We start from the raw sequence: 27,077 nt of genomic DNA, 5'->3' as shown, positions 1-27,077 counted from the left end.
CTCTTTCCTTGTCACAGAAACACCTCCTCTCCTATCTCACTCTGCTCGTTTCGGCACAAGAACCGGAGAGTCGTTCTTGAACACACGATTTCGTCCACGACGTTACATGAAAAGAAAGACAAGGAAGGGAAACCAAGGAAGGGTTTTTGAGGGTGCAAATCGACCAATGTTTTTGGAAATAAGACTTAGACTCACCCATATTTAATTTCCCAGTGGGTGCATTGGCCTGAATTATACAACACAATGGATCTCTCATTTATGGCTGCGCAGGTAGGAAAGCGAATGTTTTGTTTTCTTGACATAGCATTTATTGAATTGGCATATGCTACTGTTCTGTTCTTTAACAGTCAACTGGTTGGACTTATGTTTAAGAACTTCTATGTTGAACCCAAAAATGTATGTATTCAAATAAAGTTATATTAAATAATACAATATAACATTTTGTTTATCCGATTCTTGAAGTGGGATTCTACATACCACAATTCAATAATTAAATAGGCATTGCATTCAGCCTACCACAGTTTGGACGGGTTGCCGAATACATTTTGTATATCGTAGTTATAATTTTAGTTGGCGATGACCGATTTCCCATTGTGTACGTTATGTTCTTTAGCTTCGGTTGATGTAATACAGTGTTCTGCTTTGTACATTTTGGCGCCTTTACTTAATATCGAGATCTATCCTTTATCCCGTTATTACACATGTTCATTTGTGACATTTGAGTTAACTGCTACGTAAACCCAAAAGCAGGAAATATTTTAGAACGATATTCTACAGCTACTCAAAATAGGCATTCCTTTTTAAAACTGCGATGACAGAATAGGTTCAAGTCATACAGTCATTACCTACATATTCGTTACTTAGGTATTGAACGGGATACTGTATTCCAACACATCGCAGCCATTTAGTGATACAATCTCCTGTTCCTTACCATTAACAAAAACCGCGTATGTTCCACTGTCCTTCGCACGTGTCTACCGCGAAGAAGCAACTCGTGTTGCTGGTCTCGAGCTTCACAAGGTTTACTGTTGTAGCCCAAAACATTAACTTGTAACATTTCGGAGGTATACAGTAGATGTGGAGTTAGGCTACTCATTGGTCATTTGCCTTGTCATTGGGCTTAAAACCCTGCCATTTGGACAATAAAATGTCCACTAGTTGGGCTTTACGAATAAACAGTGGATTACAGCCTCAGTAAACTTAATTGGTAGGGCAAATGTCAGTTGTCAGGGTACATTCACGTAAGGATAACTTAATAAATGGTTAATGATTAATAAACGGCCTTGAATGTAAATATTAGCAATGTATAGCAAGGGGTTTGATATTGCTCAATGTGGTATATTTCAAATTCATTATTATATCTGTCATTTAAACTGCTCCAGCAGATACGACGTCATTATTTGTTCGCAAGTGATAAATGGTGCCTGAAACGAGTTGACTATGGTAATGAAGGTGGCGTGTATTGACAGCTGGACATATCACCAGTGAGTTAGTGAACCAATAATTGTTGCTTTTGTTTGAATTATTCATATTGTGACATGTGCACAACTGTATATTACTATATGCATTATAAAGACCCTACATAATAAACAGTGATGTTCCTGTTTAACTTCCTTCCTTCTTTTGGTTTTCAAGCAAATTGTGTGTCATCTTGTAAATGATTAAAGACTACACTTGAATAAATAGTAATATTATCATAATTGATCTGATTTCTCTTAAGATGAGGGCATCAAAATACATTTTAATTAGACTTTCATAGGTCACTACAGTGCATTATTGCATTCAGGAAAGATCTGCACACATTTAACACATCATCGGTTAAGATGAGGCTAAAAGATGCAATCGGCTTGTTACTTTAATCTGTGAAATGGTGTTGTGTTGTTGGCCATGCCACTAATGAAGTATGCCAAAATCTTTTAGCCTAATCTTAACTAAAAACATTGAGTGTGGACACTAGTGCTGGCAATTTTCCAAAATCTTTTAGCCACTTTAAGCCTGAAATAAAAACATTAAGTGTGGATCTTTCCTGAATGTTGTGCCTGCATTCCTTTGATCTATGCACCGTTTCTCACCGAAAGGGCAGAAATAAGAGCATAATCCATTTCTATTTAAAAATCTAATTAACATTTCTATTTAAAATGCCACTACAGTATGCTTTCAATGTGAAATGAAAGTGAGTCTCATCTCCAGTATCATAAAAGGCTGCCTGACCATCAGAGCTTTGGCAGTCGTATATCTGGGGCTGTCTTCCAATCCAAGTCTGGTCATTTTGTAGTTGGCATCATTACAAGAACAGTGGGGCCTGTCTCCAGGCTGTTTGTAATTGTATTTGAGAAAACAAAGGAAATGTAGGGGCAGTAACTAGCTCTCGAGCTTCCATATGTGAAGACTATTTTCAGTGGCTTTTCTTGCTAATCTAAAGTGCAGATTCATTATCTCACTAGGAGGTATTAAGACAGAAATATTTCTGAACATCTTTTCAGTCAGATCATTTTCTTAAGGATAGGTGAACTCATTCACTCCTGCAAATGTGCCCTTTTATTTATCAAGTCTGGACCTTGAGCCACTGGGATTGAATTATTATTTGGGGTCAAAACATTTTGCACTTTCAGTAGAAATTGTAGTTCAGCATTTTATTTGTGAAACTGTTCAAGCATGTAAAAATCAATAAGTATTCTGACTCACATAAATTGTCGCATTGTACACATTTTGAGGTCATTTTGATTGGAAGTGAGCAAAACAGAGACTTTATTTCTAGCGTTGAATGAAATCAATTATAAGCCTTTAATATTTGGGTTGTGTGATTTTATTCACATATTTAGGTGTGTTGACTGTTGTTGATTTATATTCAGCACTATGGTTATGATTTGCACTTTATTGTAGGTTGCTCTGGATAAGAGTGTCTCCTAAATTACTAGAATGTAATGTAATGAATGAGGCTGTCATTTTCTAAAAAAAAAAAAAAATTACGCAAAAGTGTACAATTCTACTAAATGTTGCATTTTATATTTGATACCTGGAACTATGCATGTCAGTGTAATACTGAGTGATTTCATTTAACTTTTATCTTCCTTCTGGCAATAGTTCAGGACCAGAATGTTTTGACAGGCATTGTAAACCACATGTGTATGAAGCTTTTATTCAGAACTCAAAGCATCCATTTTAAAAATTACGTTTAAACCCTTACAAGAGCCTGAACAGTCTGAAAAATATTGGAATTTTTCAGTTATTTTGAAATGAACTATAGATCTATATGTATTAATTTTTAACTTGAAAGATGCCAAATGAAGATGTTTGCTTGGTTTCCTGTGGAAAGTTGTACCAGCACATTATATTTACAATTACATTGTTAGACATGACTATCAAAACTTTTGTGGTGTTCATTCAGGTCAGTTGCTTTGCAAGGTTGAATAAGGATCCACATGGCACTTGTGGGAGATTGTTAAGTGCACAGTTGCAAGCTGCTCTTCTTTAATTGCCAAAATAAGTTAAAGTAACAAAAGCAGTTCATGGTGTCCCATAGGGAAGTCCTAGCTTTAGTACACGGCATCTCGTCTGGAAATGCTACATGGAAATAATGAAGGACTACCTGAATTAGCTACGAGTTACAGTAGCACCTGTGTCCAGTCTGTCATACTTTTCAAAACTCAAATTCTGGAAGTTTATACGCACTATTACTGAACTGTACCATCACATTTCGCCCCATTGCCCAATGCAACTGCTGTACTTTCACATTTTAGTATTCTGTTATTACAATTAACAAAGCTATCATCCTTTTTTCTATATGTATATGCCTGCTAAGCAGCTGTTTGCATATAAATTCAATTGCAGTGTTTGGGCTTGTTTGTAGCTCCAAGGCTACTGGTGTTATGTTGTAAAATAAAAATAATAATAAAAGAAAATGGTTCAAAGTAAACATGAAGGCTGTAGCCTTGAGCACGAGGCCCCAGCGTGCATGGTGAGAGCTAAGCAGCTGTAGAGATGTGATGTGTGGTCGAACTGTGGAAAGGCAGAACACACGTTCCTCCCCACCTCTGGCCATGTTACACTGAGCTCTGCTGCCCAAATCTCATTCCCAGAGTCCGCTCTGTTATTCCTGCCTCTTGCCAGCTCTCATAACCTCCGTTCGCTGCTCCTGGGGACCGGCCATGCTGTGAGCCATTTTGCCTTGCGGACCGTTACAGGCCTCCCGCAGATTGTGTCCTCTCTGCCCGACTCGGTTGATAGGCTGAGACAAAGGCCACTGTAAGGGATCTGAAACGCATCTGAGGAGGAAAACCCGTCGGATGCAATTCCCCCCGATTTCTCATTAATGTTGCGATTCCGCGGAAAGACGCGAGCAGCCGAATCAAGCAGGAAGCCATAGATACGTAATGTTGAACATTAGGCGTTTCGTAAGCCCTCCCTGCTGTCTGAAACCATTTCAGCTAGATTATCTGATGAGGGAAGTGACAAGGTGCTGGGTAGGCACTTTAATTCAAAATATATCTGGCCCAAGATAAGAGTTCAGTAGTTCATAGTCCCGTTTATTTGCCGCAAAGACATTTTTTCATGAAAAGTTTGATTTTAGTGTCATTTTTTTAAAATTCCATTACAGTATGCAGGTGCTTAGCAGATTGCCTCTATCTGGCAAGATGCAATTCCAATTGTATTGCACTGTCTGTGAACTCTATCACATCTCATTTACTCTCTTCATGTAGTGATCTCATACATTACATAAGTTACCTAGATATGGATCGGATAAGCATATTGCCTGTGGGATGTGAGCTCCAGGTTTACATGCGTTTCAAATTTGAGATTGAGAGAGGTGAAGAAACCACAGAGAATACCGATTTATTCAAATAAAACGTTCAGATATTTTTATGTTAAATCCATAAGACGCTTAAGCTAGGTTAAAAGATGGGTTAACATTGCTACACATTAAATGACTAATAATGGCATCCCATGGTGTTAGGCACTGCATTACACAACCTACCAAGGCACCATAAAATTTGTAAGGCATTTGCCCACTGTGTCTCCCATTAAGAGTAGATTTGAATGTCTTGCGTGTAGGTCCCATCCCAGTCTTAAGTAAATGTAGAGTTTGTTACCAGGCTGAAGGCTTCTTTTCTGGAATGTCCATTGACTTTTTGCGAAAGGGGGAGCACATAAGGAACAGCAGAGAGAAGAGCTTGAGCCTGAGACTAAGACTCCTATTCTTTCTGACCGCAGTGCGCTTTGTGTTTCATTTGAGCAGGTGCTGGTGATTTTCAGTGCGAGAACATGATTTGTTAGCAATGATATATAGCAACCTATTTAGTTCAAAATGTAAATTACATTTAGATCAAATTGGTGAATCATTTACAATTTAAATTATAATCATTATTTAAAAGTTTTTTAAAAGACTTATTATTATTGTGTCTGTATCTCTTAAGAATCAGTGATAATTTAATTAATGTATTATTACTATTATTGTTTTAGTTCTTAATTCTTTTTTTATTACTGCCACCATTTCATATTGCATTGATGGAACAGAAATGTTGAGAAAGAAAAAAAAAATGTCTTTCCAATCCTAACCTTGTTGAACATGTGCCCATACCCTTACCTGATGATGCGTAAAAGAGGTTGAACAGAGGTCACGGTCTGGGAGGCCGTTATGTAAATGAGTGCATCTTCAGAGTTGAAAGCATGACAGTTATAGTGCAAACAGCCATTTTATTTCAGTCTGTCACAGTGGCTGTGAGTCATTCACAGAGACCTTGTCAAACCTTTCTCGGCTTCATAGGGCATGGGCAGCTGTGGCCAAGCGCAGTCACAATCAGGAACAATAAACCCCTGAAATCTCACTCCATGTCATCTGTCTCATCTATCCCAACTGCCGTATATTTGTTCTGCGCACATTTTAACCACAAAAACTTTAGCGAGTACATGCCCTTGTCTCACGTCATGTTCAGGTTTGTCGTCACAAACTATTTTTGGGCAGTGCAGCCCCATGTCTGGTGCCGTATCAGATTTGATCAGTTTCAGAGATTTCGCGTTGAATTAAATTTTAAAAAGAAGGAAGTGAGTTTTTATTACAGCTGGGGGAAAGCGTAATATTAAGTCTCTTTGTTGGCTTCCTGGATGTCCACTGAAAGACATTACTGATCTGTCAAATTCCCTCCATTGACATGGGCGAATAGATAATATAGGGCTAAACGGGTACTGCCTCAGTGTCCTCTTATGGACTTGCCCTTTAGCTCTGAGAGCATTCTTTCTAAAAGGAGTGGAAGGTTGCTTTTCGAAAGGCTCTTCTCTGTTCAGCTTTCAATAGATTCATTTTTATTTCCATGGAAATCTGACTTAAAGGCCTGTGCCGACTTTCTCCATAATGCAGTGGAAACGCAATGAACAATGTCGAGAAATACCAATGCTTGTTTTTCAGCAGTCTTTCGGTTTCGGACAGAAAGGGGCCAACGCTCATGCTGATAGTGCCTGACTGTGCTTTTGCCCTCATCTTACTATTTACAATTGAATCGGAAATTGTGCTGACCTTTTTTTTGTGGAATCCATGTTCACAATTCTGCTTGCACAACTTGCTAGAAGAAACAAGCTTCCTTCAGCAAGAAGAGGGACTGGTGACGCTGTTAATGTAAAATCTGCTGTCATCTCAAGACGTGGGGGTTCTGTTCTTCATTTTTAAATGTGTCTGGATATGCCTTACTCGAGCTTATCCATCAAAAGAAGTGTGTACATAATTATTATCATGAAAACTGTCAAATCATCTGGCACAGTGCATAAGTTAACTTCAGTACATCGTTTTTCATCAATGGGGCTGGTCACAACTAGGTTTGTGTGTTATTACTGCTTCCATTTCTTCATTTAAAGCTAAGGCGGCCTATTGATATTTGAAAATGGGTCCATACAGTATGGTTGTCTCTTTGAAATTGCTCAGCTAGTCAAGACTTAATTTTTTGCTCGCAATTTCCTTCTCTGAACTACCATTCCTATGCTCTTCTGCTTTGCCTGTCAGGGGAGTGGCAACTACTCTACCTCATGTCCTTAGCCGCCTGGCAGTTATGCATGGTATTGGTACATGTCCTTCTGGGTGGGAGGAACTATTATTATATGTGGCCACCAGGGGGAAACAGTACAAACTGAGACAAGTTTCCGATTCTGTCTATTCCTGCTTCTGTGGTAGAGTCTGTTGAAGCACATGCTCCAGCGATCTCCCAGCCCAAATTGCCACAGGTCACCCAGGCCCATCCCACAAATGAGCACTGAGGCTCAAGTGTGTTAGCTGTCACATTCTCTGTGCCCAGCTGGGGTTGTGTCAGTGGAGCACTCATTGCCGTAGCCACTTTCACTTTGGCAAAGAACAGACATACATGTGTTCTTCTGCACGGTATAGGTTGCCACACAGACATGAGTAAAAGGAAGACTCTTCATGGGCAGCTCCGTCGACCAGCAGGGGTTGCTAGTGAGTGATGAAATACCATAATCCTGGCTCATTAGAATGGCCCCATTCCTCAGCCTTAACAGACCAAGCGATTTAGAAGCTTCATGACTGTCGTAATTAAAATAGCTACATTAACAATTTTCATATGTCCCTCGAGAAAGAAAATAATTTTTAAGGAGTAGCAGGAGAATATATTTTCTTGCTCGAATGCGGTCACGAATGCCCCCTCCCCCACCCCCACCCCCACCCCCACCCCCCATCTGGGTCTATTCAAAACAGGTGCGCAAGTCTGTGATTGAATACTAAACTGGACTTGGTTCTGCTGTTGGACATTATGCTGCTGTGCCCATCTCATTCTGTTGTGCTGATGTGCATTGCTGAGGTCCCCATTGTGGCTGCTTAGACTTCAGAAGATCACTGTATTGCAGTCTTCTCACAGCTGAACAGCCAATGTGTGGAATGCTTCAGCCTGCCATTTCACATCCAGTGGAGTTATAATGCATTTCCAGAAATGGTCTTTAACAACACATTAAGTTTTTTAAGCAGCCCAGTCACCTGGGATGATTTGATTATAGAGATTCATTTTAAACCGTTTCAGCTCTGACATTTCCCAGGCATTCATTTTTTTATGAGATATGAGAAAAATCACATTTCGTAATGATTTTTGTGCCTGGTTTTCTGAGGAATACATACACTGAAATTACTGGATGCCTATGATTTCAGGAGACCTACCTAGTAGTACCCCGTGTTTCTCAGTGTGTGCATCCATGTGTATATTTCATGTTACATTGATGTTATATTATTTCCCTTGTAGCAGTTCTCTTGTGTGCATGTATGATTTCATATTTTCCACTGACACACGCTTCTTCAGGTCTTCTTCATGCTCTGAGCTGCAGTGCTCGCATTGCTGGAGCCAGTGGAGCCTTTCCACAGGAGAATCAGAGAGGGATATTCATAGCTTTCACTGAAGCAAGATAAGAGTGATGGAGGGGCGATGGTAAAGAAAGGTCAAAGTGGGTAAGACACAGAGGATAGAAATATAAGAAGGGGAAAGGGCAGTGCAGCTAAAATTGATATCAAAATAAAAACATTTTCATGAAAAGCTTACTTTTTCAATACTGGAGCACTTTTTACTGGAGATTCTTAACAATGATGTCATTTTTACTTCATTTTCATTCTCATGAGATTGTTAAAGAAAACTGATAGATATCTATAAATATCCAGTCTTTGTAGCTATCTGACTTGACATTGAGATGAGCAACATTTTTTCTGACCAATCCATGGCGAATGTACTGTTCTCTACAGAGGAACTGAAGGGAATGTTTCTGTCTTGCATGATAATTTTTTTCATTTCCATTTTTCATTACCTGGTTGTGTCCCACAGTGAACACCATCAGGAAACTCATCATTAAATCTACAAGGCCAGACATCTCTCCCTTATGTCCTTGTTATATAAAACATTACACGATTCAAGAAGCACCTCAATGACTCAGCTAATGCAAGAAAAGTCCCAAGTTTTCTGCAGTACATTGTGAGGACATACTGGAGGCTTACAGTTCATTTGCTGTGCTCACATTTCATTGATTTGAAACACATGAGTCACAGATGCTGTGTGTCCGATGGCTGTTAGGACAGTCCTGTCCCTGTGGTGCTTCACTGCTGAGATTTGCCTGAAAACTTTAATATAAAACAAAAAGGATAATTGAGTGAAGTTGATTACATTTTCAGATACCTCAGTATATAAGAAAATGGTTAATGATATGTATCAGTTTCATGGAAATCATCACAATTTGGGATCAGAATACATGCATGATTCACAATACATAAACCGAAAATACAAGAGTATATTAACAATAACCAGTAAGGAAACAAAGGTATATTGTGCTGGCTGCAAAACTCTCACTATCACATTATTGGCATGTGCTGAACACGTGAGCACAATGCATCTCAAACGCAAATAGCTGTAAATAAATAAATAAATAAATAAATATCCTAATGATGTCTTTAATATTGTTGTTTGTCAATATTGATTGTGCAGGGTTTGTTGATGGCTTGTTGGCTCATTGAGCTCTGTCTTTTTCATCTGTCACTAGCATGAGTTTATCAGCTTTTGTTAATAAGATGGGGTTTGACTGAGGCTTCTATATCTATCCGCCCATCAGCCCGAAACTATTTCCTGTCATTGTGTTAATTAATGGGATTTGGGTGAGACTTTTGCTGTATATGTTCCGCAGCCTTGACCCGTTAATCAAACTAGGGATGTTCATTTACAATGTTATTATGTATTGATTTTCATATTAAAATAATCTATCCCCATAAAAATATTGTAATAATGTGAACAAGCCCTTTCATCCACACCCCAAAGGCTCTATATGGTACATGAAGGATTAATTATTTATTAACAGTGATTTCCAGAGAAGCACGTTCATGCTTGTTATTAATCACAAAAGACTATGTTTTAAGTGAAATGTTTGCATTTGCTGAAAGCCTCAGATGACAGGAAATTAATTTGATCAGCCACCTTGATAGAACACTTACACCTTGATCGAGAACAGGCTGATGTATCAGCACAGACCAACTGCTACAGCCATGCATAATGTATATTGTATGTGCTCACCACTGGTCAGATTGTTTAAGATTCAAACCTCTCAAATAATTCATATTCTTTGATTAGTGCCCTGAAAAGTGTATTGGCAATTTTGCATATTAAATATTCGAGGCAATATACTTATTTTGCACTTTTCTAAAGCATCCTTTATTTCCAACATGCCCATGTGTCCTATTTGTATCTCTCTTTCAACATAGCTTGTCCATAAAGTGTGTCAATATGTAGCATGCCGTTTTTAAACTAATGTGGTTAATTGATAGATCCTGCATTATATTCAAGACTCAAGGGTTTTAACAGATTTCCCCAATTCAGATTAAACCGAGTTTTTATTTTGTTATTGCTGTTTCTGAGATGGCTGAGAGCTTATATTAAATAAGTTGGTAAATTGCCAAATTTCTCATGTTGTTAAATAATCAACATTTTAATTGAAATTAAACTATGGCATGAAAGATTTGAAAAGAGCTCTATACCCTATAGCCACTCACTGTTCCTGGTCCCATGGGTTCAATTCTTAAATTTTTGATCCATGCTGGACTCTTGTCACCAAATGACAACTGATCATTAGGGCTTATTAAGGGTAATTAATGCATGTACTCTAAAAAGGGCTGGGTTGAAATTGGGTTGTTTTAGAACACACTGCTGGGTAAATATTACACACACAGGGTTGATTTTACCCGGAAACTACATTACATTGCACTATTGGCATTTGGCAGACGCTCTTATCCAGAGCGACGTACAGTTGATTAGACTAAGCAGGAGACAATCCTCCCCTGGAGCGATTCAGGGTTAAGGGCCTTGCTGAAGGGCCCAACGGCTGTACGGATCTTATTGTGGCTACACCGGGATTAGAACCACCAACCGGGTTAAATCTTAACCAGACATTGGTTTATTCTATGTCTCTGTGCAATCACCACTTTTATAAACATTTTTTAAAATAATAATTATGATAAATTAGAATTATTATTTATTATAATTATTATTGTGTGAAACACATATCTACACAAACCCACAAACGAAGAAGAGCTCAAAAGAGACATTGCTTGTAAATGCAATCAAACTCATTCTTATTTTCCTCTATTCAAGTGATGTGAGCACTCACCAAACATTGTCACATAGCCTAGACTCTATAGCCAGATCAGAAACATTATGTCGTGCCAATGACTCTCGTTGAAATCATGCAACATTATAAATAACTTAGGCTCATAACATTATTAAGTAAAGACTAAAATTACTGTAACACACTTTTTAAAAGCCCCGTAGTCCATTTCTGGTTGTAATATCAGAGACGAGGCACTGGAAGACGGGGGAAGAACGACCCACCTACTGGGTCCCGGGGAGTCAGGTGGATTTTGGGTAAAATCAACATGAAGTTTACCCAGCAAACAGACTTAAGCAACCCAGAATTAAACAACCCAACTATTTTTATTTTTCAGACCCAAATATGATATATATAATTCAAATATATTATTTTCTAGTAGTGATATCAGGAACTAAAATAATATTATACGGTATATTCTGTTTACTCCATGACTCCATTGCATTTTTTAAATCAGTTTTTGACTGCTGAAGGGTATCTGTGTGAACTGGCTTGGGCATTTCAAACAGGCTTTGAATAAAACCCTTGGGTTTTCGTAGAGCACTCCTTTGTATCTCTTTAATGTGGGAAAAAAATGATCAAGCATGGCGTACCCTGGGAAGCTCAAGTAAATTATTGTTCATTTTCTTCAAAAGAAAAGTTTGTGGAACTTGTATGCTACTGTGCAAAGTACATTCTGCCCAAAAAGTCGTATTTTATCTGAAACTTCTTCGGAATTACAGCTCTGAGAGTTTGCTGATCTTTTCACCCTAAGTTGGCTTGCGCTTGAGTTTAATTTTCTTTCCATTTTCTATACATGTTTCCCATTTACCTGTGCTCATCCCAAACTGATTAATCGCAGAGGGAGAGAGCATAGGCCTTAAGAGTTTTTAAAAGCATGCTGTGAGGATTGGATAAGGAACTGCCCCCGGGGCAACATTTCATCATGGAAATAGTCTTGTGTGTTAGTATTTGCACCTATAAGCATGTTAATGGCCAATGTAACTCACTGTGAAGCTAATGCAATGCATAATTTCTGTGCAAACACCACTTCCATCTGCTCTGATTAATTACATGGAGAGCAGCAGGTGCTTTATTCCCTGTCCTCATTAGAGTTGTGAGCATCTCTACATCCTCTCAGAGTTTGTGAAGGGTTCTGGCTTTTCTTTTGTGACTATATTTAGCCTGCATGGAGAAGCAACTGTGAATCGAAAATTGAGGCTGGTATGGAAATGATAGATTATTATGTTGCCCCTAGATACCACTGGTGTGTTATTTTAATGAGAATTGTAATGTGCAGGCTTATGCTCTGATTTTCCATCTCTGGAATCCAGTCAGAAGAGGCATGTAATGTTTGCAGTAGACAGAGGACCCTTGTTTAGTTCTTTATGGAACTATCATAGTTGTGCAGTGTGAAAGCTCACAGATAAAGAACCATTCTGCCTGACAAAGAACCCTTGAACTAGATAGGGTTCTTCTATGGATTCTCAGGGTTCCTTTTGAACCCAGTGTAGACTATAGAAAGCCAAATCATTCTCCTTATTGACAGCAAGGTAATGATTCAGTACTGTAAGGTCTGCGTTATGCACCCTCTTCCAGATCTTGTAAATCTGCCCAATTCTGACTGGGGGGCAGTACAGTGTTTGGAGCAGAATGGATGAAGAATTGTGAGACCAGAATCCATTACCTGTTATTAATGTCCAAAGTGTGTGCATGTAGAGTCTACTGTAGCAAGAGGCAGAACGGGAGATGCAGAAGACTGACAGGAGAAAGAATGCGATGAGCGAAGTGTGTCATTCCCATTTCATGTGAAGGGAGTGCGTCAGAACTCTCTTCGTACACACGCAGACCTACATAAGCTTTAGTCACGCCTGTGCAGACACTGACAGTGCTTTGAGAAGCTTTGAAGCAAACTTGTCTGATTTATTAATTTTTTTTATCATACAACATTCATCGCAGACACTGAGAAGATGCAGGAGAGGAGTACAGTTCATACCCAGCACTGGCCCAGGCAAGATGCTTTGAATAATTGAGAGTTGTATGTCAAACGGACGTTCCTTAGTGATTAGTATAACATTTAGCGCGTCCTCCTCAGCTCAGGGTAGATGTCAGAAAAGTTTTATTACTGAGAAGAAAAATAGTGCCGTAGATATGACTGACTTCTGAAAAATGTGAGGTAAAAATAGGGAGCCACCTCTTTATCATGGGTGTTCCATTTTCAGCTCTGCTTTGTTCCCGGTTCTGCTTAGCTTGACACCTCTTGAGTCTGAAAGATTGCCAGACCTCAGCTGTAGCATGCGCACAATGCAGTACATCAACTGTGTCATTAATCAAACTTCACAGTGGTTATAGAAACAATTCTATTGAAAGGGAAACTTGGCCCATGTATAATTAGAAAAAAGTAATTTGTTCATAATGGGCTCCAACAAAGGAAATTGGATTATGGGTTCAGAGGGTCTGAGATAATGAAATCTCATGTATAACTGATGAGCACACTGTCCAGTGAATGTGGCCATATCTGAGTTGAACTGTAAGAAGAACCCGATGGAAATTATAGAGGCATGCATATTTCTATTATTTTTCTTTTGCGGAATGAAAAAACATGCCAAAGCATTGATGAATGGGAATTTTTTCCAACATTTAGTTTAAGATGAACTTGTTTTTAACAGTGCTTTACAACTCTACGGTAGGATACTGTACCTGGTAGGGTGCATGGAGCTAGAGGCTCATATTACAGATTCACTGTGAAGCTTTTTTTGGGCCCTGGGCCTGTTGAGAACCCAGGGGTGTGGGTGCGTTCTGGTGCTCCTGACAGCTCCTGTCAGGCCAGATGCGGGACGACTGAGATCCCCGGTCCCCGAACACGGGGGGGAGAATCCTCAGCGTGTCTTCGCGCTTGATCTCTGCTGCCTGAGGATGATGGCGGGGAAAGACTGCGGGAAGCATCGTGCTGAGGGGTGAATGCGGATCTCACTGCGGGCGGCAGATCTGAGCTGCTCATTAATCCACGGGAAAGTGTCAGGCTGACTGGGATGCCAACGCGGCATCATGCGTTCGTCACCATCCTTGTAGATGCGGTTTTGCTTGGTAGGAAAAAACGACCGTCAAGCCATCTCTTTACTGTAGAATTAGCGCTGCTAGTTAATGGTGATGATAATGCTGATAATGGTGATGTTGATGATGAACTTCGCCATCTTCCAAATAAGCAGTATATCGTAATATCACAGCATGCAATGTTGTGCAGTGTTAGAAATGCAGTACAGTATTTTAAAAAAAACATAATCAAGATGCATTTTCCATAAACCAAGATAACAGTACAAGCTAATTGCTAATGGCCAATTTGAACTGAAAGTTTGTAGCAGAACTTTAAGTTTAGCAATGCAGAGGCTGACGGGCTGTCTTGGCAGAAGAGACCAATACAGTCAAGTAAAGAGGTCAGCAGCTTGCTGTCTACTGAGTGCCTGTGCTATTAATATGATCATCATTTCTTACTTAATTTAACCAAGTAGGTCAACTGAGAATTCACTTCTCTTTCATAGTGATGACCCACGGAGCCATTACGGGTAGGCGATTGTTTAGCCAATCAAACGTAGAGGGTAATGTGATGGTCAGGCAGTTAACACCCCTTCTATTTAAAAGAAAAAAAAGGGTCCCATTGGATCTTTAATGACCGTAGAGTATTAGGACCTTGGTTATGCATCTCACTCAAAGGACCACACATCCTGCAGCACAGTGTCCCTATCAAGTTTTTGCTTGCACATTCACATTGGACTTTGCACTGTGCTTGCACATTCCCTATTTGAGGGAAGCGAGCCCCCTACTTGCCCAACAGCAGCGTAGTTTTCCCAGAAGGTCCCCTCTCCAAGTACCGACCAAACCCATGTTTTAAGAGTAACCGTTATTGCTCCTATCTTCAATCTGAAAAATTTGGATTACATTACATTAATAATGAATTCAAATAATCTTGCTGAGATGTGTAAGTTGATAATAGTAGCCAGTGTAGCAAGTGTGAATATCATTCTGATGGCCTTTACGACAAGAATGCATGTGAACTGGCAATGTCACGGTATTGTGACGCATCCCTGAATAGATTAAATGTGCGTTTTTCTCGGGATTCCTCTGGGAGAAAGTGACCTTGAACTAGCATGAGCAGCTAAATTAAATCCTACCGGAGATCTACCTACCCGCACGCACACACACACATGCATGCACACACACACACAGTGTGAGTTGAATGTAAAAAGCCAGGGAACTAGGGTCATACCAACAGAACAGAATATGACTGAGCTGAGGCCAATGCATGCTGTGTGTATTTACCATGGATGTGTTGCAATGATCCTGCTGTTGTAGTGTCTTTTTTCAGCAAAAATATAATATTCCTAATTGATTCTTGCCATCCAGACAGGCCTTGGTATTTAAACACAACTTACAAAGACTCACTGTGCTTATTACATTTCTTGGCACAATGTGACATCACATGTATTTGTTGACAAATGGCAGTCATTAAGACATTCAGGAGGCATTTACGTGGGCTTTTCTAACTCCGGTGTGTCTTTTGACAGTCTCAGTCTGCTCTCAGGAAGCCCATTACAGTATTTATAGCTAAGTGAGAGCCCCACTCTCAGGAAGAGACCTGATTGTGTGCATGGATACAGCAGGAGTGACATCACAGAAGGGGCTGGTGTTTCCAGGCAATGCAACACAGTGAAATTCAGGACACGGGGAAATCTGAGCATATATATAGAACAGATCACACCCGGCTGAATATACAGTGGATCATGTGCACCGTCTGGAAATACAACGTAAAATGTACAGTATGGCATGATCGCAAACATCATGGGCCTAAAAACAAGACTTAACGGGGTGCAATATATTACTGTATATATGATAATGCATTGCTTGTATATTCCCTACACAAACAAATACTTCTGTGTTCAGTAAACAAAGATCATTAATGAAATGTGTATGTACATATTGGTGAATATGATATGTGTGAAATATATGCACAGTAAGTATGAAAAATGTGAAATGAAGACAAATACACAATGGAATGGGGGAAGACAATGTGTGTGAGGGAAAGCTATGCCTGCCTGAGTGTAAAATATACTGTGAACACATGCTTCCCATTTAATCCAGCTATACATTATTAAAATAGTTGCTTAGGTAAATAATTAATGCAGTACTGTGTACTTCAATTTTTGAAAGATATTACGAAGCATAGAAAAATGAAGCTTTTTGATAATATAATTTTAATATTTTCAGTGGGCTGATGTGATGGCAATTAGAGAACATTTGGCAGATTTCTCTTTTTTTCTTAATTTCCCCACCTGCCTATCAATGCTCCAGGCCATCCTTAACCTCATGCTAGCCTACGGCTAAATTGGCAAATGTTTCTTTTATTAAATTTTGGTTCTTAGCCCAGGGCTAAAAAAAGGTTGTACATTCAGTCTGTTGGGAGCTGACCTCAGATAACAGACCTTACAGTACATCAGAGATCATCAAGCCTGGTCTTTCAATCCAAATCCAGCCCTGGTTTTATTTTCTCCTGGCTAATTAACTGAGCAATTGGTGCTACTGATTAGCCAGATTGTCTTCACACCAGACTCCCGGGTAAAGGGTGGGTGGAAAACCTGGGGGCTGTGATTTGATGATCCCTGCATTACATGATCAATATTCATGGATATTGTGTAGAATTTCATACACAGCTCCCATAGACACAGACGATGTTGCGATAATTCTCATCTTTCAGCTGGTCAGGAAAGAAAGGGGCTGACACAAAGAGACAGGGAAAAGAGCAAAAAGAGAACTAGTTTCAGGCGGTTTTCAGTATGATATTGCTACCATCTTTTGAGTTATTTCTGACAGATTGAAGTTATTTCTACTGCTGAGCAGGGCTACTGTCATCCATATTATATTCTGTGTTGCCCCACTTTCTGAAAGTTGGTGTGAAATTAACTATAGGCCAGGGTTTAAAAAAAAAAGTCCTTATCCTGGGCTAAGCTGAAAAAAGTTAGGTTCAAATAGTCCTGTAAAACTAAATTTCTTGGATGAATGGATGGATGGATGGATGGATGGATGGAAATTTCTTGCACTGGTGAATCATTTTGTGTTTGCATTAATTAGGTATTTTTTGCAAAGATGTTATTGGTAATATTTTTATATTATAGTTGGCTTATAAAAATATTTGTTGATCAGATAAACAATACAAACATATTCCCCTTTAATCAATTTTAGCTCCCATAATTTATGATAACTGCTTCTATTATAGTTTGATATGACTTGCCAACTTCTGGTGATGAGATAAATTACACAGTTCTGGGACCATCTCTAATCAAGGTAATGAATTAAATTATTTCTGATTCAGTATTGATCAGTCAAAATGATACCCCCCCGCCCACCAGTTTGAATTCCCATTCATCCATCCATCCACCACCCACCCCCCCACCCCACAATACTACTAACACTGCTTTCATATGCATCAAGCATTTTACTTGGATGATAAAAGTTGGAGGGATTCGAGTGACTGAACAGAAAGCAGAAAGCCAGAGAGAAGATATTCCTTTTAATATAACTGTGCTGTTTTCTGTCACAATGAAATACATTTTCAGCTTGTCAGCATATTGTTATACACACAAAGCTGTAAAACAATTCATGTATTTTTGTTGGCTATGCAAAAGACATGGTTCAAAGCTGTTTGGGCTAATTATCTTTGGACTGTCTTTGCAGCATAAATGTGAATTTCTGTAAACCCCAAGGTCTGCAAAGCAAGAAAAAGCACCATGGAGAAAACAATATCCCTTAAGTAAAGTATTGCTCAGTATAAAAATGATAAACATTATAATAATTTATTCTACAGTACATTTGTGTTCCCTGAATTATTACCTCCATGGACATTTTACACACTGAAATTTTGCCATCAATACTTTATTAAACCAAGAATGTGAATTTGATGGGAACAGCATAATCTATAGTGCAGAGAACACTGCTAATACCTACCTCTGGCCTTTTGTACTGCAGACAACTAAACCCGATAACTCATATGTAGTTCACTTTTTAAATTACTTTTGTGTAATCTATAAACCTCAATAAAATCTCCACTTTGTCTCCTTTTGCAGGCCTGAGGAGATTAAATGTCATTAACTTTTACTTTTCATATATAGAATACATTTATTTAACCTTCCTTATACTCTTTTAGAGCTTCTATACATCTCTTATACTGGGGTGCTGCGGACCTTACAGAATGGTCTAAATGTGGTGTGACTAAGGCATTGTATAACATAAATATTATCTCCTTTGATTTATACTGAATACATTTTGCAGTACTTGCCAGCATCCGTTTGGCTTTTTGTTCGTGCTGCTTGAAAGAGACAAACAGCAGAAAATGTGTGTGTTGAAGGGGCACTGTAGATAGCACACCTAATGATGAGCAAAAATCCTTTCCCCCCACTCAGCAAAATAGTGCAAATTATTTTCTGGATGAAAGTAGTTGTTCTGTGTTTATATTCTTGATCCGATCTGTGGTGAAAGTTTATATTTTTATATTTAATAAACAAGGCCTATATTGCCTCTTTGACTAAACATATCTTCTCTATGCAAAAATTCCAGTCAGATTAGACATTTTTGAGATCTGCGTCTTCACCAAGGTGTGTAAAGAATACTGAAATGTGTCAGTTTTACACATCTGTATGTATTCCTTTAAAAGGAAGGTAAATCTGTTTGTTGGAATGATCTTGCCATATGAGGTCTCATGGATGAGCACACTTGTGACACTGACGTTAGCAAGTGTCGGAAGTCAGCCACTGAAACAAGCAGTCACCAGGCTGGGCATGTAACTGTACCATCGTGTGTTTCTCTCTCAAACTCCGCTCACGCAACCGCTCCATGCCGCCTGTGACTGCAGGGCTTTTGTGTGTACCTCTCCTATTCCCAGGGTAATTCTTCTCATCTGGTCAGAATGGAAAATGATCACTTATTGTTTCTGCATTTTAATATTTCAATGTGCTTTGAGTTCTGCCGAAAGCTTCATACAGATGGCAACAGCTGGTAGTACTATTACATGTACATGTTACATGTACTGTATGTACAGCGGTGCCAAATGTAACAAAAAAAACTTTTTGAGAATGGAAATAGTACCATTGTAATGTTAACAAGTAGGCCTTGCACGGAAATTAAAAGTTACAAATCACAAATTAAACAACAATGTGTAGATGGGTAATAATGAAATGATAGGAGGGTACTTTCACACCTTGGTTCACATTGACTTTCCATTGTAACTTTTTGTTACAGACCCGGTTAATTCAGCTAACCTTGAATTTGGTTGCAAATCCAAGAGAATTTGTGCAGTCTACTTGTTATACAGTATATGGACAAAAACTATTTTGCTAAGTTGCAATGCTTCCTTCCTTATGTAACAAGCAACTAAACTTTCTGGAAAAAGAAACTTCAGCACAGTTAGGAGGGAATATGGAGAATAAACTGCTTATTTTCAGTGTTCTTTCTGCTCACTGTGAACTGTGACTACCCTTCTATTCAGATGAAGCAGTTGAATGAAGTAATTATGAAAGTACCCAACAGTCCATCTTAGCTGCTCTCTGGGGTGGCACAAAGTCAATAAAACTGAAGTTCAGAAGGTAAAAGAATAAAAGGTATGTGGCAGCCCTCTTAGGCTGAAGTTAAATGCTGTGGTACATTGTGAATTCAATGCCATCCTTGAACAGATTTATGGCAAGCCGTGTTGTTATTGATATGGCCCCATGTACAGAGTGAAAGCCATACATTTTCTCTGCCAGTGTTTGCATGCATCTCAGGAAAGCCATTTCACAGTTTCACGATTCAATTACTGGCAACAGGAAGCTATGGGGACTTTAAGCCATTATTGCAGCAACATGAGCACATTTCTAATGGGTCGCTTGCTGACAGGTGTTTGTGTGTGTGTGTGTGTGTGTGTGTATATATATATATATATATATATACAGGCACACACATGCGTGACTGTGTCCAGAGTGTTTGATGTCAGTTTTTTTTTTTTTTGTAAAGCGGATCACATGGGTGGCATGTGAAACCTTAAACTGCCTGCTCTGATCATGTACCTGCATTGTTGTACTGCAAAGACCCTGAACCAGCACTGCTGTTTCCAGCTCCATGTTTCCAGTGGTCTGTTAAAACTGCAAGCCACAGCAGTACTTGTACTAAGATGCTGGGGATGGATGGCTATAATGGAACACTGGGTGGGAGGGTTAAAGTAGCAGAATAGTCTCTGGCTCCTCAAACCTATGCTCTTTCATTGCGGTAACTGTGCTTTCTGCTGGTTAGCAGCTAGCCATATGCATTTTGTAGGGCATGCTTGCTAGTATTTGTCTTAAAGCAGGATATGATATATCAATAAGGTTTTAAGCATGTATCACAGCTTTAATATCTTAAATTGATTTTAAATGCTGCAATTATCCAGCAGTGCTAGATGTCTAATGTAGTTTCTTCACATACTGATTTGAAACAGAGAGGGTAATGTTTCCTGGTGTCCGATTTTTACTGTTCTATGCTTTGAAAACCTGGTGAAGGCAGTCTGTTGATTGTCTGGAGGAAGTAGGTCAATGACCTCAACAGACAAAGCTTGTCTGTATATGAGTAATTCAACATTCAAAATTCCCCTATGCAAGGAAAATGCAAATGCAATACATGGGATCGTTAGCTAAGCTACTTAGTGTAAATTGATGTGGCCAAATAATATATATATGTTCTTGTTTCCAGTAAATGAGAAAGATTTTCCTTCACAGTGAGGTGTTAATGTGCAGGATAAAGATCGCACTGCTCTCATTAACGTTATAGTGACAAATCGGCGTCTGTCCAATCCTTCAGCCTGAAGAGAGTCCTTGTTTCAGCCTGAATAATTTCCAGAGTTCACAGGTTACTATCCCAGTACACTGGTGCATGTCTGATTGATGCCATCATGCTCATGTGAGCAATAGTGTCTCAGCCATCTTTGTCGTTGTTTTTCAAGAAATAGCAACAGCTTAAACTTCTGGCTGTTTTTTTGGCATTTTCAGAGGGTAAAATGGAAGTCCCTCCCAACAAATTTACCATTGTTTTGAAAAGAGGGTCTGTTCATCCTGTCAAAGGGGATTAGTGAGCCCCCTTCTATGTCGTACAGTAAGTAAAGTTCATAGGAATGGATGGTGTTCTGCTCTGGTGAAGATTGTTCTAAATGGTTTAATTGTCTTAAGCAATAAATCACTCTAATGTCCCATACTTGAAATATTCATGCATGTTAATTAAGCCCTACTTCCCATGGCTTACGCCGTAAACCATGACAGAAGTTGGAAACCTCCTTCCCAAGATTAGAAAATGGAATTAGAAACTTATTTTTAATATAGCCTAGAGGGAAATACTGCATTGCACAAAAGTCTTTTTCTCCTATGTGGTTTTCTGTGGGCTTTTACTACTGTTAGATAAGTGTTACATCAGAAAACCATGCAGGGCATTGAAGAATTTATTTTTATGTGAGAGGTATGTCAGCAAAAAGCAGAGCTCATGGCTACTCTCCCGTAGTGACCTGAAGGCTCTCGGTTCAAACTGCCAGCTATGCATTTTCTTTATTGTACATCCTTTTGCACTTACCCTGCATTGATAGTAGCAAAAATAGCAGACAAGGAATATGTGTGATTGATGACTGCAATAATAGAAACAAGAAGCCTTGTGCCTGAATGTAAGTGGTATCTTCTTCCATCTTTGCATTTTTCAAGACTTTTAAGAAAGAGTGAGTACACAGCTTGGTAATCTCCCGCCATCTCATTTCCACAGTATGGTCCATTATTGATAAATATAGTTCACTTTCTATCGGTCATTTGATGTATATAATTTCAGTTTTAGAGTCTGTGAATTGGCCCAGACAGCATTTTTGTTGTGTATAAACTTAAAGTACACCCAAATCATGCATTATTGTTATGACTGTGAGTGTCAGAAATTACAATTATTATTCCAATGACACAAGCAAACTTGAAACTGCTGTGCTCAAGGAACAAATCCACCTCGGAGTGAATTTAATCCTCTTATGTCATGGCCTTTTACCAAAGATAAAATTATAAGCATGGGTCGTTAATATTTTTGGCCAATTCACCTTCAAAATAAAACTTTTGCTGGCTACTACTTAAACTACTTAAGGCCATTAAGGTGGCTACCAATTCAATATTTTTCGATGATTAGATATGTTATGTTCTGCTAAAAATAGAGAGGCTAGCCAGCTGGTTAAGTCCGGTTTTGGTTATTTTTTATCTTGATTAAATTCAATGTAAAATAGATTAACCGTATTGTTTCATTTCAGCAGTACGCAGAAACTCTGACAGTTTATATAGCATTTTGTACAGCTAAGACATTCATCTGTACCACAAATAATATTCCTTCGCCAGAAGTAATTGGAAGACTTGCATCACTCCAAACAGCAATGTGCAATTAATTCATAAATTGGTTTCTTATTTGCAACTTCTTATTCGTAATTCCCGGTCCACCTTAAATTATTTTCCTGTTCGCAATTTCGTTTCACAGCAACGTATTTAAATGCTGAAATCATCTTGGGCAAAAAGGGAAAAGATTATAACCAATTGAGAGTTGTCCATTGACAAACAACCATTCCAGCATGTCACATAGTAGCCAGCACGTTAGCTAGCAAGCTACCAAAACATTAGTGAGATCCGACTATTAGCTATCACGATAGTAACATTACTGTACTTCACAAAACCATTCAGTTACATCAGATGCTATTTCCCAATTGTTAAATGCAAATCACTTTATTGGCATGATGAAGTCATGGTAAATAAATAAAACCACATTTAACTCGTATCTCACTGCTAGCTTTTTGTCTCTCTTTGGCAAACTGCAGGCAGTTTATTAATTTGGAATGGTGATTCGGCTTGACCAGGACTGCCTGCCAAACATTGTCGATTATACAAAAATAATCACCACCTAGCGTCCAATCAGAATCACCAAGAACGTGGTATAATTGAAAATAATTAGTATATTTACAGTATTTATTTGACTTTTATTTTATGGTCTTTATTTTTTCTGTCTGCTGCAATCAAAAAAAACTATTAAAACAGAAATAATACCTGCAGAAAGTGAACTGTCACGTAAGATTATACAACGGATAGGTCCGGTCCATTGTCTCTATTTTGCGTTCCAGCCTGCCAATATCCACGCTATACGCATGGCTAAATGGAAGGTTCCCACATCTTTTAATATTACAATGTGTTTGCAGATCACCGTTATCTACTTTGTAATCAGATGAACGTAACTTGACGTTATTATCATCTCACGGCTACTAGCCTACCAAAGTAAAACATAAAAAATACAACTTGGGCAACATCCTCGGATCGAAATACCAGCAAGACCACCAAACCCCGGCGAAGCAAATGATGACCCATAACCACACTGAGTTATTTCAATAACTGAACGTTATCTGGCAGTGGCGATACATTATTGCAGTAGCGTCGCTTAGCTAAGGTTTGTGCAGTGAGGATACATTATTCCTACTAACGTTAGTACCATTGCTTCGATAGTGGAGTGGGGATACATTATTGCTAGCTAACGTTCACAATACCGTTGCTTTACAACCAGTACTACTTTGCTTCAGCGGAAGAATGCATTCACCATGAAACATAGTTCCATTAAAAATACATTAATTAAAAGTTTGTCTTTTCTTTCTTTAGTGAAATTTTGAAAGTTAAATGTGGTAACCGTTGTATAAAAGCATTATGGAACTCGAACCTGCGCTATGTCGTGGGTATTGGCCCAGCTAGGCGGTGTAACCACACTCCGCTTCTCGTTGTGCCTAACCACCCAGCTAGCTGTGCCAATATCCACGATATACCACGGGTTTTCGTTCCATAACGCTTAAATAATCACTACCGAGCATCCAATCAGAATCACCAAGAAGTGCATTGCATGCTCACCCCTTCCCATGAACCTCGTTGCCCTGACAAGCAGTCATACCCGTTCCTCTTCCGCAGATCCCGGTCATGACGGGTGCCTTCATGGACTCACCAAACGACGACTACAGCGGCGACCATTCGCTCTTCAACTCGTCAGCCAGTGTGCACGCCGCTGCCATCACGTTACAAGGCCAGCAGGACGAGCCGCAGTCCATGTCCAGAGACGCCATATGGCTCTGGATCGCCATCATCGCCACCATCGGGAATATCGTGGTTGTAGGCGTTGTGTACGCTTTCACTTTCTGATTGTCTCCTGCCATGGGTTGCCTTTGACTTCAGACACTGGAGGATGCCACAAACGCTTTGCTAACGAAAAAGGTCCAGCAAAACACAGGGATTCAGAGTGACAACAATAAATTGCATGGTCTATTTGCTATCAGCTATTTTGGTTCTACATATTTATTCATATAGCGTTCATTATCTCTCTCCGTCCGGTCCATGTCTTCATACTTTATCCAATATTGTTAAAGACATCTAGGGATTTTTGTTTATTTTCCTGTTTTAATTGATAGAAATTAGATGCAGCTGAAGATCTACTGGTAGTGTGGACCAACCAATCATTTCCAGACATGAGAGCAGGAATGAAGGGGTGTTTACCTGCTTGGGAAAAGTGCAATGTGCGGGTTGTAAAAAAGCAAATATGAAGTCTGGTATACTTGGTAATTAGCCATGTGATATATATCAAATACTCAAACTTACTGCCAAAGGGAGGTAATATGTAATGTTATTACAGGTGTATAGTTGTTCAGTTTATAAAATGTAAATAATAAAACAACTACAGATATAGAACAGCTTTAAATGTACAGTAGTCCACTCTGAAGTCAAAGTTTTTAAATTTTGTCCTATTCGCTATCCTGTATCATCTGTTTCTTATGATATGGAGCCAGCATTGATAACAAAAAAAAAAGACAATCATTGACTGCACACTATTCAATGTACAAATGTGTTTCTTTAATGCCATAATATAATTGGCGGTTTCCTTTTCAGTGTACGTGTCTTTTTTATATAGTATGTTGTATTTCATTTATTTGAGTTTATTTCCAGCTGTCTTGCTCAAAAACTACCCAATGAAAAGTGAATGTGTTTTTAGCTCCATAAAATAATTGCTGCTATATCATTGTTTTTAGAGGAACCTATGAAGGCAGCAGGTGTCTGACTGCCCGTCAGTTGACAATCGACCCTGATTCATGGCTACATTAAGTATGATTCATTCGTTGGAACTTAAATTGCAATATCCCAAGCATTGTGTTCTTTGTCAAAATATGAATTATTTTTTTTAAGTGCTTTAAAAATAATTTGCGTACTAATTTCTTTATCCTTGAATTGGTTTTATTTAATGCCAACTTTAAACCTTAAACTTTACTTTCAGTTCCATATTTTTATTCAGCCCTGTATGCCAGAATGAATCTTGAACAATTTTGAAATGTAATTCAGTATCACAATTATTTTTATGTGTAAGTCTTGTACATCTGAGACACAAGCAGGCAGTCTTATGTTGTTGCTATATATACTGTAGATTTGAAATCTGTTTACACTAGTAAAACTAGACTAACTAACTGTATAAATTAGTTCTTGGAAGGAAACTGGTGAATCCTTGTTTGTATCGTGTGGTGTTTCGATTGGCATCACTTCACAGTAATGCTTTATTTTGTTAAAAAAGAGGAAACAATGTTGGTTAGATGTTTATTTTACATGTGATATCTGTATACGTTTATAAGACAATAATTCTGGGGTTATAATAAAGTACTACATAGTTCAGTATCACATCATTATTATTATATTTACTTTCAATTATCAAGCTGTGGTACTGTTTGCTGGTACAGTACAATTACCAGTACATGAAAATATAGTACTCCCTTACAGTTATGGAATATCTCTCAATATATTGTAAATATGTGGACTTTTTTGAAAATATAAGTGTACAGTATTTCACTACAGGGTATTTCAAAATAATATTTTACAATACCTGAAATTGACTGTAATTTGTGTATTTGCATATATATTGAGCATTGTTGCATTCTTGGTAGGTTATTTGATTGTAATATACCTTCATTATATTCCATTTCTGTAAGGGCTAGAGTGTGAATGGTCACGATCAGATGTTTTGCGATCACTCGTCTGGCAGGATCTAATCCGATACTTCAGTGGTGGGAGGGAACGTGCCTTCACCCTCCGTCGGCAGGGCAACCAGACAGAGAACATTCTGAACCCCGGTGTTGTCTGAATTCGAGGCTAACTTCCCTCTGATCGCAGATTGGTTTTATTGCTGTGCTCTGGCCACAGGTTCCGGCTGCAGGTGATTACTGAAGATGGCGTATCTCCCGAGTGAGATTGATGCGTGAGCGTATGGCGCCATCGCTCACACTGACGTGGCCGCAGATTGCACATCCAACTCCTGAATCCAGCCAATTGACGTTCTCTCTCTTCGCAACGACCCAGACCTGGGAAGAGTCACCTCGTTTAGTTTCATCACCCACATGTCTCCGTTTGTCTTCTCTCTGTTGCTATTCTTATCATAGCATTGATGCCGATTGCCTTTCTTCAGTACCTGTTTCATTATTTTCATTTCACTTTACTTGATTCCAGTTTAATGTCATATAGTTATGTATCAATACTTGGTGCAATGTGTGCACCTGGATCACGTTTAAAGCACAATCCATTGAGTAATAATCTTACATCTTACATGAGTATACAGTGTTTCCTTGACTCTACATAGGAAGGTGGATTGCTAATTGCACATTGCTGTTTGGAGTGATGCAAGTCTTCCAATTACTTCTGGCGAAAAGCAATGGAGAGGAATATTATTTGTGGTACAGATGAATGTCTTAGCTGTACAAAATGCTCTATAAACTGTCAGAGTTTCTGCGTACTGCTGAAATGAAACAATACGGTTAATCTATTTTACATTGTTTCTTTGCACAGCAGGTAGAATTGTGTTTGCTTAGTGACAGAACTCAGTGCACGCATCATTAGTGGCAGACAGCAGAGCATTCCAAA

General features: G+C 38.8%; 1 protein-coding gene across 1 annotated transcript; it reads left to right on the top strand.

Annotated features, from left to right (window-relative positions):
• LOC133141160 (uncharacterized protein C14orf132) lies at window positions 1–25,841 on the top strand. Its single transcript, XM_061261591.1, has 2 exons — window positions 1–270; window positions 24,099–25,841. Exons 1-2 carry the CDS (start codon window positions 244–246, stop codon window positions 24,324–24,326), a joined length of 255 nt encoding a protein of 84 aa, XP_061117575.1. The 5' UTR covers window positions 1–243; the 3' UTR covers window positions 24,327–25,841.
• The last annotated feature ends 1,236 nt before the right edge of the window (window positions 25,842–27,077 follow it).

Source organism: Conger conger, chromosome 1 (assembly GCF_963514075.1).
Source record: "Conger conger chromosome 1, fConCon1.1, whole genome shotgun sequence".
NCBI classification, from domain to species: domain Eukaryota; kingdom Metazoa; phylum Chordata; class Actinopteri; order Anguilliformes; family Congridae; genus Conger; species Conger conger.
The sequence above is the reverse complement of the archived record's forward strand: the minus strand, read 5'-3'. Positions and strand labels throughout refer to the sequence as shown.

What these genes read in the sequence shown, in the direction of transcription:
- LOC133141160 (XM_061261591.1), top strand. Translation starts at nt 244, where the DNA reads ATGGATCTCTCATTTATGGCTGCGCAG. An exon ending in TCTCATTTATGGCTGCGCAG is followed by an intron (nt 271 to 24,098) that starts GTAGGAAAGCGA and finishes CCTCTTCCGCAG; the next exon opens with ATCCCGGTCATGACGGGTGC.